Raw genomic sequence first — 11062 nt, 5'->3', positions numbered from 1 at the left:
GCAAAACAATAGTGTACATTGTATATGGATAGTATAAAATCTGTTTGGCACTGATGACCATCCAAAGCTGGGTAATGGTTACCTTTGGGCAGGAACGGAAGAGAACTGATTCTGACAGGCTCAGGGGCTGTGTTCCAGCAATGCCAGAGAACCTCCAAGATAAAACAAAACAAACAACACCCCAAACTAAAAGAACAGAGCCAAGTCGGGGGCAGACCTCAAATCAGTGAGGAAAAAAGATAGACTCCTCAGTAAGGTTGGGATTTCCGTGTATACGAGGAAATGGGTAAATTGAATCCAGACCTCACACTGTTTCTAAAACCAAATTCCAAGTAGTATTCAGAGCTAACAGTAAAAACAAAACCACAAGACTACTGGAATCAAATAGAAAAGAATATTCTAAAATTCCAGCAAATATCTGTCATGGGGATGAGTGATGCTGGCATCTGAACCCACTCCTCAGGGTGATGCCTTCTTGCCCTCCCAAAGTGGCCAGTGCCAACCCCATCACCCCCACTGCTTGGATGGGTCATGGGAGCATGCAAAACCACCTTGGAGACTCAAGCCAGAAGAATTTCTCTGCTCCAAAAGGCCTAAACTAGTGGCTTTTCTTTTTTTCTTTTTTTTTGAGATGGAGTTTTGCTCTTGTTGCCCGGGCTGGAGTGCAATGGCACGATCTCAGCTCACCAAAACCTCTGCCTCCCAGATTCAAGTGATACTCTTGCCTCAGCCTCCCGAGCAGCCGGGATTACAGGCATGCACCACCACACCCGGCTAATTTTTGTATTTTTAGTAGAGATGAGGTTTCTTCATGTTGGTCAGGCTGGTCTCGAACTCTCAACCTCAAGTGATCCACCCACCTCGGCCTCCCAAAGTGCTGGGATTACAGGCATGAGCCATGTGCCTGGACGGTTTTCTTTTATATATATATATATATATATATATATTTTAGTAAGTTTTTTTTTCTTTTTTTATTTTTGAGACAGAGTCTCACTCTGTCGCTCAGGCTGGAGTGCAGTGGTGCGATCTCAGCTCACTGCAATCCCCACCTCCTGGGTTCAAGCAGTTCTCCTGCCTCAGCCTCCCGAGTAGCTGGGACTACAGGGGCCTGCCACCATACCTGGCTAATTTTTGTATGTATTTTAGTAAGATTTTTCAAGCATACCTAAAAGTAGAGAGAAAAAGACCCAAGGATCTCAGCCACACCAAAGTGTATCATTTTCACATATTTGCTGTTTGGTTCTGTTCTTTTTTTTTTTTTTTGAGACGGACTCTTGCTGTCTTGCCCAGGCTGGAGTGCGGTGGCACGATCTCAGCTCACTGCAACCTCTGCCTCCCAAGTTCAAGCATTCTCCTGCCTCAGCCTCCACAGTAGCTGGGATTACAGGCATACACCACTACACTCGGCTGGTAATTGTGTTTTTTTGTTTTTTGTTTAAGATGCAGGCTCACTCTGTCGCCCAGGCTGGGTGCAGTGGTGCAATCTTGGCTCACTGCAACCTCTGCCTCCTGGGTTCAAGCAATTCTCCTACCGTAGCCTTCCAAGTAGCTGGGATTGCAGACATGTGCCACCACACCCAGCTAATTTTTGTATTTTCAGTAGAGACAGGGTTTCACCATGTTGGCCAGGCTGGTCTCGAACTCCCGACCTCGTGATTCACCTGCTTCAGCCTCCCAAAGTGCTGGGATTACAGGCATGAGCCACGGCGCCCCGCCAATTTTTGTACTTTTAGTAGAGACAGGGTTTTGCCGTGTTGGCCAGGCTGGTCTCGAACTCCTGACTTCAAATTATCCGCCTGCCTCGGCCTCCCAAAGTGCTCTGATTACAGGCAGGAGCCACCTCGCCTGGCCTAATTTTTGTAAAGAGGGAGTTTCACCATGTTGGCCAGGCTGGTCTCGAAGTCCTGACCTCAGGTGGTCTGCCTGCCTTGACCTCCTAAAGTGCTGGGATTACAGGTGTGAGTCACCGCGCCCAGCTGACTTTTTTTTTTTTTTTAAGAGACAAGGTCTCCCTCTGTGGCCCAGGCTGGAGTGCACCACTCACTAGCAGCTTCCTCCTCGGGGCTCAAGCAAGCCTCCCTCCTCGGCCTCCCACAGTGTTGGGATTGCAGGCACGCACAGGCGTGCCAAACCCTGTTGGCATTTTGATTGGGATTACATCATTTTACACACCGACTTGTAAATAATTTATGTATTTACAACTTTGCTTCCATGTAGGAATGGGGTAGTTTATTTTTTAAATTTAATTTGAACTCCTTTTAGGTCCTACAGTCAAGGTTTAGATTAGAGTTTTAAAAAATGGGATTTTGGCTGGGCGCGGTGGCTTACGCCTGTAATCCCAGCACTTTGGGTGGCCGAATCACTTTATGTCAGGAGTTCGAGACCTGCCTGGGTAGCACAGCAAAATCCCATTTCTACTAAAAATACAAAAGTTAGCCGGGCGTGGTGGCAGGTGCCTGTAATCCCAGCTACTCCCCCAGGAGGCTGAGAGAGGAGAATCGCTTGAACCTGGGAGGCGGAGGTTGCAGTTGGCCGATATCTCGCCACTGCACTCCAGCCTGGGCGACAGAGTAAAGACTCCGTCTCAAAAAAAAAAAAAAAAAAAAAAAAAAAAAAGGGTGGGGAGTGGGGGGTGGGATCTTGCGCATTTCCCTTTTTCTCTTTTTTTTCTGAGACGGAGTTTCACTCTTGTCCCGTCACCCAGACTGGAGTGCAATGACGCGATCTCGGCTCACTGCAACCTCCACCTCTCAGGTTCAAGCGATTCTCCTGTCTCAGTCTCCTGAGTAGCCGGGATTACAGGCGCCCACCACTAAGCACGGCTAATTTTTTTGCATTTTTAGTGGAGACGGGGTTTCGCTATGTTGGCCAGGCTGGTCTCGAACTCCTCACCTCACGTGATCCGCCCGCCTTAGGCCTCCCAAAGTGCTGGGATTACAGGCGTGAGCCACCGCGCCAGGTCGCGCATTTCTTTTTAGACTTATTGCTGGGTATGTCACGGGCCCTATGGCGATTATGAACCGCATCTGCAGATATTTGAGGGCGTGCGCAGCCAAGGTTCCCACTCTGGGCAGGGGGCACAGCGAGGTGACTCACGGGAAACCACAGGTGGCCACGAACGACTGCTAGAAAGTGGGAATTTTAGGAAACAGAAAACGGGGAATAGCGGGGCCACGGGGAAGCTCCAGAACTAGGGCGAGCGGAGGGGCGGGCGCCGCAAATGCGGAGGGCGGAGCAGGGTAGCCCGGGGCGGGTGTCTCCGCCTGCGCGGCCAGGCCCCCCAGCGCAGCTGCCCTGGCCCCGCCCACCACTCCCAGAGCGCCAGCTTGGGTCCTAGATCGCCCTCAGGAGCCAAGGCCCCGCCCACCACGCTCGGCCCCTTGCCTCAGGCCCGGCTCACAGTTCGGGTCGAGACCCAGGCTCCGCCCCCTTCCCCGCCCACAGCTCCAGTTCCCTTCGCAGGCCGAGTCTCTCTACTTGAGGCCCCGCCCACCACCCTCAGCCCCGACCCCGGTTCCGAGTTCTCAGGCCTCGCTCGCCGCTTGAGACCGCGCTCACTATGCGAGGAGGACCCTCCCCTGCCCCGCGTCCAGCTTTAGTCCCCGACTGCGTTCATCGCCAAGGGCCCGCCCACTGCCTTAAGTCCAGTCGCCAGCCTCGGGTCCCGTCCCTGGCCGTACTCACTGCGAGGCCCCGCCCACAGCTCTAATCCCCGGCGTCGCCCGCCACTGAGGCCCCGCCCCCAGCTCCTGTCCCGGGCGGCGCTCACCGCCGTGGCCCCGCCCCGAAGCGCCAGTCCTCGGCTGCGCTCACCGAGAGGCCCCGCCTCCGGCTCCGTTCCGCCGAAGCCCCGCCCCCGCGGGCGGCCCCTCCTACGCCGGCGCGCCGCACGGGAGGCCAGCTCGCTCACTGTGGGGAGACCGCGGCCGCGCCAGGCCGGGAGGTCGCGGCTCCAGTCCTCGCGTCCCCGCTGTGGTCCCGGTGCCTGTCCCAGTCCCGCAGGCGCGGCCGTTACGGGCGGCGCGGCCCCGGCGCGCGCGGCGAATCTGCGGCTGCCAATCGGCGGGCGCGAGGCCTCGCGAGAGCGGCGAGGCCTGAGCGACTGGGCCTGGGCGGGCGGCTGGGCCTGGGCAGGCGGCGCGGGCTGTTCCGGAGGCTCGGGCGGCTTGGGAGGCTTGGGAGGCTCCGGGCCCTGCCCGCGCGTTCGCCGGCATGACGGGCCGCGTGTGCCGCGGTTGCGGCGGCACGGACATCGAGCTGGACGCGGCGCGCGGGGACGCGGTGTGCACCGCCTGCGGCTCAGTGCTGGAGGACAACATCATCGTGTCCGAGGTGCAGTTCGTGGAGAGCAGTGGCGGCGGCTCCTCGGCCGTGGGCCAGTTCGTGTCCCTGGACGGTGAGTCCCGCGGGCTGGCGCTGCGCGGACTTCCCGATGCGGCTTAGGCGGGCTGGAGGCGGTGGCGGCGCGGCCCGGACCCGCGCCTCGGTACCGCCCGCTCTGTCGGGGCGCACGGTTCTGCGTCGTCTTGGCGCGAGTGTGGATCCCCTTGGCGTGAGTATGGACCCCCGTGGCGCGTGTGGACTTCCTCGACACACGCGTGGGCCAGGGCAGCCAGCACAGGGAGGATTGAGGACAGCCTGGGGAGCCCAGAAGGCCCCTCAAGCTGTCCCTCACTGTCAGTCTCTGTGCCTGCAGTTTTGTTTTCAGCAATGTCTGGTACTTAGCATCCGATTGCTGCTGCCCTTGGCTTTGGCGGTTCCCGGGCGGATGCCCTAGGGCCACTCAGGCTGCTGCAGGCCTGGGAGGGGACGTGTCAGGGATGAGCAGTATTGTGAGCTGGGGATGGACCCCAGTCTGTGGAAGGAGCTGGACTGTGGCTAATTTCAGGTGGTTGTGAATAGAGCTGCTGAAACGATTCATGTGCAACTCTCTGTGTGAACATACGTTTTCATTTCTCTGGGGAAGTTAGCTATATGTTTAACTCTATGGGAAACTGTCATGAACTGTTTTGTGATGTGGCTGTGCCGTTATGCATTCTCGCCAGTTGCCCCATATCTTCATCAGCACTTGGTGTTGTCGAGGTTTTTAGTTTGGTTGTTCTAACAGGTGTGTGGCATCTCATCAGAGTGGTGCTCTGTATTTCCCTACTGGCTGGTGATGTTCTACCTCATTAGGATGCTTATTTGCCATGCCCGAATCCTCTTTATTGAAACGTGTGCTCAAGTCTTATTTTTCATTTATCTTGAGACAGGATCTCACTCTGTGGCCTAGGCTGGTGTACAATGGCCCAGTCATGGCTCACTGCAGCCTTGAACTCCTAGGCTCAGGCAGTTCTCCTGCCTCAACCTCCTAAGTAGCTGAGACTACAGGTGCATGCCACCACGACGTGTAATTTTTTTAAATTTTATTTTTAGTAGAGACAAGGTTTCTATGTTGCCCAAGCTGGTCTCAAACTCCTGGGCTCAAGTGATACTCCAGCCTTGGCCTCCCAAACTGCTGGGATTACAGGCGTGAGCCACCACACCCTGACTCTCATTTTTTGTTTGGGTTGTTTTCTTATTGTTGAGTTTTGAGAGTTCTTTGTGGATTGTAGTTACAAGCCCTTTGTTGTATATGTGATTTTTCAAAGCAGAAGTTTTCACTTTTTTGTTTGTTTGTTTGTTTTTTTGAGACAGAATCTCACTCTGTGGCCCAGGTTGGAGCGCAGTGGCACAATCTCGGCTCACTGCAACCTCTGCCTCCCAGGTTCAAATGATTCTCGTGCCTCAGCCTCCCAAGTACCTGGGATTACAGGCGTGCGCCACCTCACTTGGCTAATTTTTGTATTTGTAGTAGAGACAGGGTTTCACCATGTTCGTCAGGCTGGTCTTGAACGCCTGACCTCAGGTGATCTGCCTGCCTTGGCCTCCCAAAGTGCTGGGATTACAGGCATGAGCCACTATTCCTGGCCTAAATGTGGTCTATCTTGACCTAAGTTTTGTATAAGGTGTGCTTCGTAGGTTGAGGCTCGTTGTTTATGTGGAGGTCCCGTTGTTTCAACACCGTTTTTTGAAAGACTGCCCTTTGTCCACTGAAGGCCTTTGCTCCCTCAGCTGTGCTCACTGGGCCCCGTCCGTGCAGGTCTGCCTCTGGGCCTTGTGTCCTGCCCTGTTGATCAGGTGCCGTTTCCTTTGTCAGCATCACAATTTTTTACTGTACCTTTTATATTGTCCTGAAATCAGATATTGTGAGTCCCCCAACCTTTGTTCTTCCTTTTCAAAGTTGTAGCTATTAATTTCCCTTTCCCTTTTTAATTTTAGAGTAAGTTTATGAGTATCTATAGGTCACATATTATTATCTGAAATGCTTGGGACCAGAAGTGTTTTGGATACTGGATTTTTCTGATTTTGGAATATCTGCATTATAATTACTGGTTGAGCATCCCTAATCCAAAAATCTGAAATCTGAGATGCTCCAGTGAGCATTTCCTTTGAGCATTGTGTTGATGCTCAAAAAGTTTCATGTTTTGGAGCATTTATAATCTCAGATTTTTGGATTTGGGATGTTCAACCTGTACAAAAGTCCTGGTGGGGTTTTCATTGGAATCGCATTAAACCTTTCGATAAATTTAGGGAGATCTGACGTTTTTTCTTTCTTTCTTTCTTTTTATTTTTTGTTTTTTTTTTTTTTTTTTTTTTTTGAGACGGAGTCTCGCTCTGTCGCCCGGGCTGGAGTGCAGTGGCCGGATCTCAGCTCACTGCAAGCTCCGCCTCCCGGGTTTACGCCATTCTCCTGCCTCAGCCTCCCGAGTAGCTGGGACTACAGGCGCCCGCCAACTCACCCGGCTAGTTTTTTGTATTTTTTAGTAGAGACGGGGTTTCACCGTGTTAGCCAGGATGGTCTTGATCTCCTGACCTCGTGATCCACCCGTCTCGGCCTCCCAAAGTGCTGAGATTACAGGCTTGAGCCACCGCGCCCGGCTTCTTTCTTTTTGAGACGGAGTTTCACTCTGTCACCCAGGCTGGAGTGCAGTGGTACGATCTCAGCTCACTGCACCCTCCGCCTCCCGAGTTCAAGTGATTCTGCTGCCTCAGCCTTCTGAGTAGCTGGGACTACAGGCGCGTGCCATCACGCCCAGCTAATTTTTGTATATTTTTTAGTAGAGACGGGTTTTCACCATATTGGCCAGGCTGGTCTCGAACTCCTGACCTCGTGATCCCCCCACCTCGGCCTCCCAAAGTGCTAGGATTACAGGTGGGAGCCACTGCGCCTGGCCAACAGTTTTTCTATGTTGAATCTTGTAGTCCGTGAACACAGTGTATGTCTACATTCATTTAGGTTTTCTTTGATATATAGTCTATCAGTATTGGGTAGTTTTCGGCATACAGCTTCTGGGCTTTTTTTTTTGAGATGGAGTCTCGCTCTGTCACCCAGGCTGGAGTGCAGTGGTGCGACCTCAGCTCACAGCAACCTCCACCTCTTGGTTTCAAGTGATTCCTGTGCCTCAGCCTCCCGAGTAGCTGGGATTACAGGTGCACACCACCACGACTGGCTAATTTTTGTATTTTTAGTAGAGACAGTGTTTCACCATGTTGGCCAGGTTGGTCTCAAACTCCTGACCTCAAGTGATCCGCCCACTTCAGCCTCTCAAAGTGCTGAGATTGCAGGCATGAGCTGCCATGCCCGGCCCTCTGGACGTTTTTTAGATGTGTACCTAAGATCTATTAGGTGTTATTGTAAGTGGTATTTTTTATTTTATTTTTTATTTTTTATTTTTTTGAGACGGAGTCTAGCTCTGTCGCCCAGACTGGAGTGCAGTGGCGCGATCTCGGCTCACTGCAAGCTCCGCCTCCCGGGTTCACGCCATTCTCCTGCCTCAGCCTCCGGAGTAGCTGGGACTACAGGCGCCCGCCACCACGCCCGGCTAATTTCTTTTTGTATTTTTAGTAGAGACGGGGTTTCACCGTGTTAGCCAGGATGGTCTCGATCTCCTGACCTCGTGATCCGCCCGCCTCGGCCTCCCAAAGTGCTGGGATTACAGGCTTGAGCCACCGCGCCCGGCCAAGTGGTATTTTTTTTTTTTTTTTTTTTTTTTTTTTTTTTGAGACGGAGTCTTGCTCTGTCACCCAGGCTGGAGTGCAGTGGCCGGATCTCAGCTCACTGCAAGCTCCGCCTCCCGGGTTTACGCCGTTCTCCTGCCTCAGCCTCCCGAGTAGCTGGGACTACAGGCGCCCGCCACCTCGCCCGGCTAGTTTTTTTGTATTTTTTTAGTAGAGACGGGGTTTCACCGTGTTAGCCGGGATCGTCTCTCGATCTCCTGGCCTCGTGATCCGCCCGTCTCGGCCTCCCAAAGTGCTGGGATTACAGGCTTGAGCCACCGCGCCCGGCCCCAAGTGGTATTTTTTAAAATTTAGTTTTCAACTCTTCATTGCTTGTTTATAGAAATATGGTTGATTTATGTGTGTTATCCTGTTTCCTATGGCTTTGCTAAACTTACTTGTTAGTTCTAAGACTTTTTTTTCTTTTTTTTCTTTTTGAGACGGTAACTTGCTCTTGTTGCCCAGGCTGGCGTGCAATGGCGCGATCTCGGCTCACTGCAACCTCCGCCTCCGGGGTTCAAGCAATTCTCCTGCCTGAGCCTCCCAAGTAACTGGGATTACAGGTGCCCACCACCACACCTAGCTAAGTTTTTGTATTTTTAGTAGAGATGGGGTTTTGCCATGTTGGCCAGGCGATCCACCCGCCTCGGCCCCCCAAAGTGCTGGGATTACAGGTGTGAGCCACCACACCTGGCCCCTAAGAGTTTTTAATACACTCCTTGAGTTTTTTTTGTTGTTTTGTTTTTTGTTTTTTTTGTTTTTTTGTTTTTTTGAGATGGAGTGTCGCTCTGTTGCCCAGGCTGGAGTGCAGTGGTGCAGTCTGGGCTCACTGCAGTCTCCCTGTCCTGGGTTCAAGCGATTCTCCTGCCTCAGCCTCCTGAGCAGCTGGGATTATAGGAGCCCACCTCCATACCTGGCTGGCTTTTGTATTTGTAATAGAGACGGGGTTTCACCATGTTGGCCAGGCTGGTCTCAAACTCCTGATCTCAGGTGGTCCACCTGCCTTGGCCTCCCAAAGTGCTGGGATTACAGACGTAAGCCACTGCGCCCGGCCTTTTTTTTTTTTTCTTTTTTTTTGAGACAAAGTCTCACTGTTGCCCAGACTGGAGTGCAGTGGTGTGATCACAGGTCACTGCAGCCTGGAACTTCTGGGTTTAAGAGATCCTTTCACCTCAGACTCCAGAGTAGCTAGGACTACAGGCGTGCACTATCATGCCCAACTAATTTAAAACATTTTTTTTGGTGAGGGAGACAGGGTCTAGGGTCTTGCTCTGTCACCCTGGCTGGAGTGCCGTAGTCATGGCTCACTACAGTCGTAACCCCCTGGGCTTCAGTGACCCTCCCAGCTCAGCCTCCTGAGTTGCTGGGACTACAGGCATGTACCACTATACCCAGCTAAGTTTTGTATTTTTCTTGTAGAGATGGGGTTTTGCCATGTTGACCAGGCTGATCTGGAACTCCTGGGCTCAAGTGATTCTCCTGCCTTGGCCTCTCAAAGTTCTAGGATGACAGGCGTGAGCCAGCGCCAATTTTTTTTTTTTTTTCTTTTTTTGTAGAGATGTGGTCTTGCTTTGCTTCTCAGGCTGGTCTCGAACTTTTGGCCTCAAGGCATCTTCCCACCTTGGCCTCCCACAGTGCTGGGATTAGTGGCGTGAACCGCTTTGCTCAGCCCTGGATGTTCTGTTGAGGGTTCCTGCTGATGCTTGCATGGGATATTGGCCTGTAGTTTTTCCTGTAGTGTCCTTGTCTTAGATATTAAAGTCCTGCTCCTTATGGAATGGGTTGGGAAACGTTTCCTCTTCTGTTTTCTGGAACAGATTATGTAGAGTTGGTGTTCTTTGTTTCTGAAATGTTTGGTAGAATTCATCAGTGTAGCCATCTGGTCCCAGAGGTTTCTTTCTCAGACTATTCTGCACTGTGGTTTCGGCTTCTTTTATCACTGTGGTTCTAGTTGTATTTGAGATTCTGTGTCTCACCTGGGGTGAGTCAGCCGCTTGTGTTTGGAGGAATTGGTCCACTTGACTTAGTGGTTGAATTTGCCCAGAGAGTTGTTTGAAGCATTCCCTTATCCTTTTCATATCTGCGGGGTCCACAGTGCCTCCTTTTTCCTTTTAGATGTTGGTGTTTTGTGTCTTTTTTCCCCTTTGTCTCTCTGGCTAGAAGTTGATCAGTTTTTTTTTTTTTTTTATCTTTTCTAAGAACTGGCTTGGGTTTCATTGAGTTTTCTATCCTGTTCTTCCCTCCCCATCGTCTTCCATGCTCATACTTCCTGGGTATCTTCCTAGGACTGCTGGGCACAGAGTTTGCAGCTGTGTCACAGTTGCCAAGACTTTGATGCCCGTTGGGATGATAACAACAGTAATAAAAGCAAGTTGTCCTGGCAGCAGACGCAGGGTTTCCCGGGCAGGCACAGTGCTAAGTGCATTCGGGCCTGGTGATGGCGCACTGCCCTTACTGTGCCCTGCTGGGGGAGGACGGTGATGTGGAGCAGTGCAGAGCTGGAAGTCTGTCACCCGGGCGCTGTCAGAACAAGCTCAGAGCCAACACTGTCAGGTGTCCCCAAGACGCCTCTGAGCCCAGGCACACTCTCTCGAGGGAGGGGCAGGCCCAGCAACCAACTGTGGTGGTCCTGGGGGAAGTGCTGCGAGGCGGTGTGTTCTTAGCACCTGGGGACCGGCACAGGCGGTGCCTGGGCCGAGAGTGGGAAGGAGAGAGGGCATCTGTTGCTCTGGGCAGCCCCTCTGTCTCCCAGGCAGTATCTCTAGGTGCCCACTTGGCATCCTCCCTCCCTCGTCACAGTGGTGATCACACGGGGCTGGAAGCCTTGGTGGCTTCTCAGTTTCCCTAGCACACAAGTAGGCCTCGGCCGCCCCTTGCTCCAGCTTCATCTTGAGAGCTGAGCTTTCTCTTTGAGCTGTCATTTTCCAGGTCCCAAGGCCACTGTCTTTCCTAGGTGTCTTGCCTATTCATTGAGAACTAAGCC

The 11062-nt window shown here is 52.5% G+C and overlaps 1 protein-coding gene across 9 annotated transcripts in view; it reads left to right on the top strand.

Moving 5' to 3' along the window:
* Nucleotides 1-3872: 3872 nt before the first annotated feature.
* Nucleotides 3873-11062, top strand: part of BRF1 (BRF1 general transcription factor IIIB subunit) — a 79926-nt gene continuing 72736 nt past the window's right edge. For all 9 annotated transcript variants that reach the window (XR_012416209.1, XR_012416211.1, XR_006699918.3 and 6 more), the window contains exon 1: nucleotides 3873-4396. Coding sequence is in view for 2 of the 9 variants with exons in the window: in XM_015454275.3 (XP_015309761.3) it covers nucleotides 4213-4396 (184 nt within the window). In the remaining 7 variants the exon portion in view is untranslated. The remainder of the gene's footprint in view (nucleotides 4397-11062) is intronic.

Source organism: Macaca fascicularis, chromosome 7 (assembly GCF_037993035.2).
Source record: "Macaca fascicularis isolate 582-1 chromosome 7, T2T-MFA8v1.1".
NCBI classification, from domain to species: Eukaryota; Metazoa; Chordata; class Mammalia; order Primates; family Cercopithecidae; genus Macaca; species Macaca fascicularis.
Note: the sequence above shows the minus strand (reverse complement) of the source record. Positions and strands in the feature narration are given on the sequence as shown.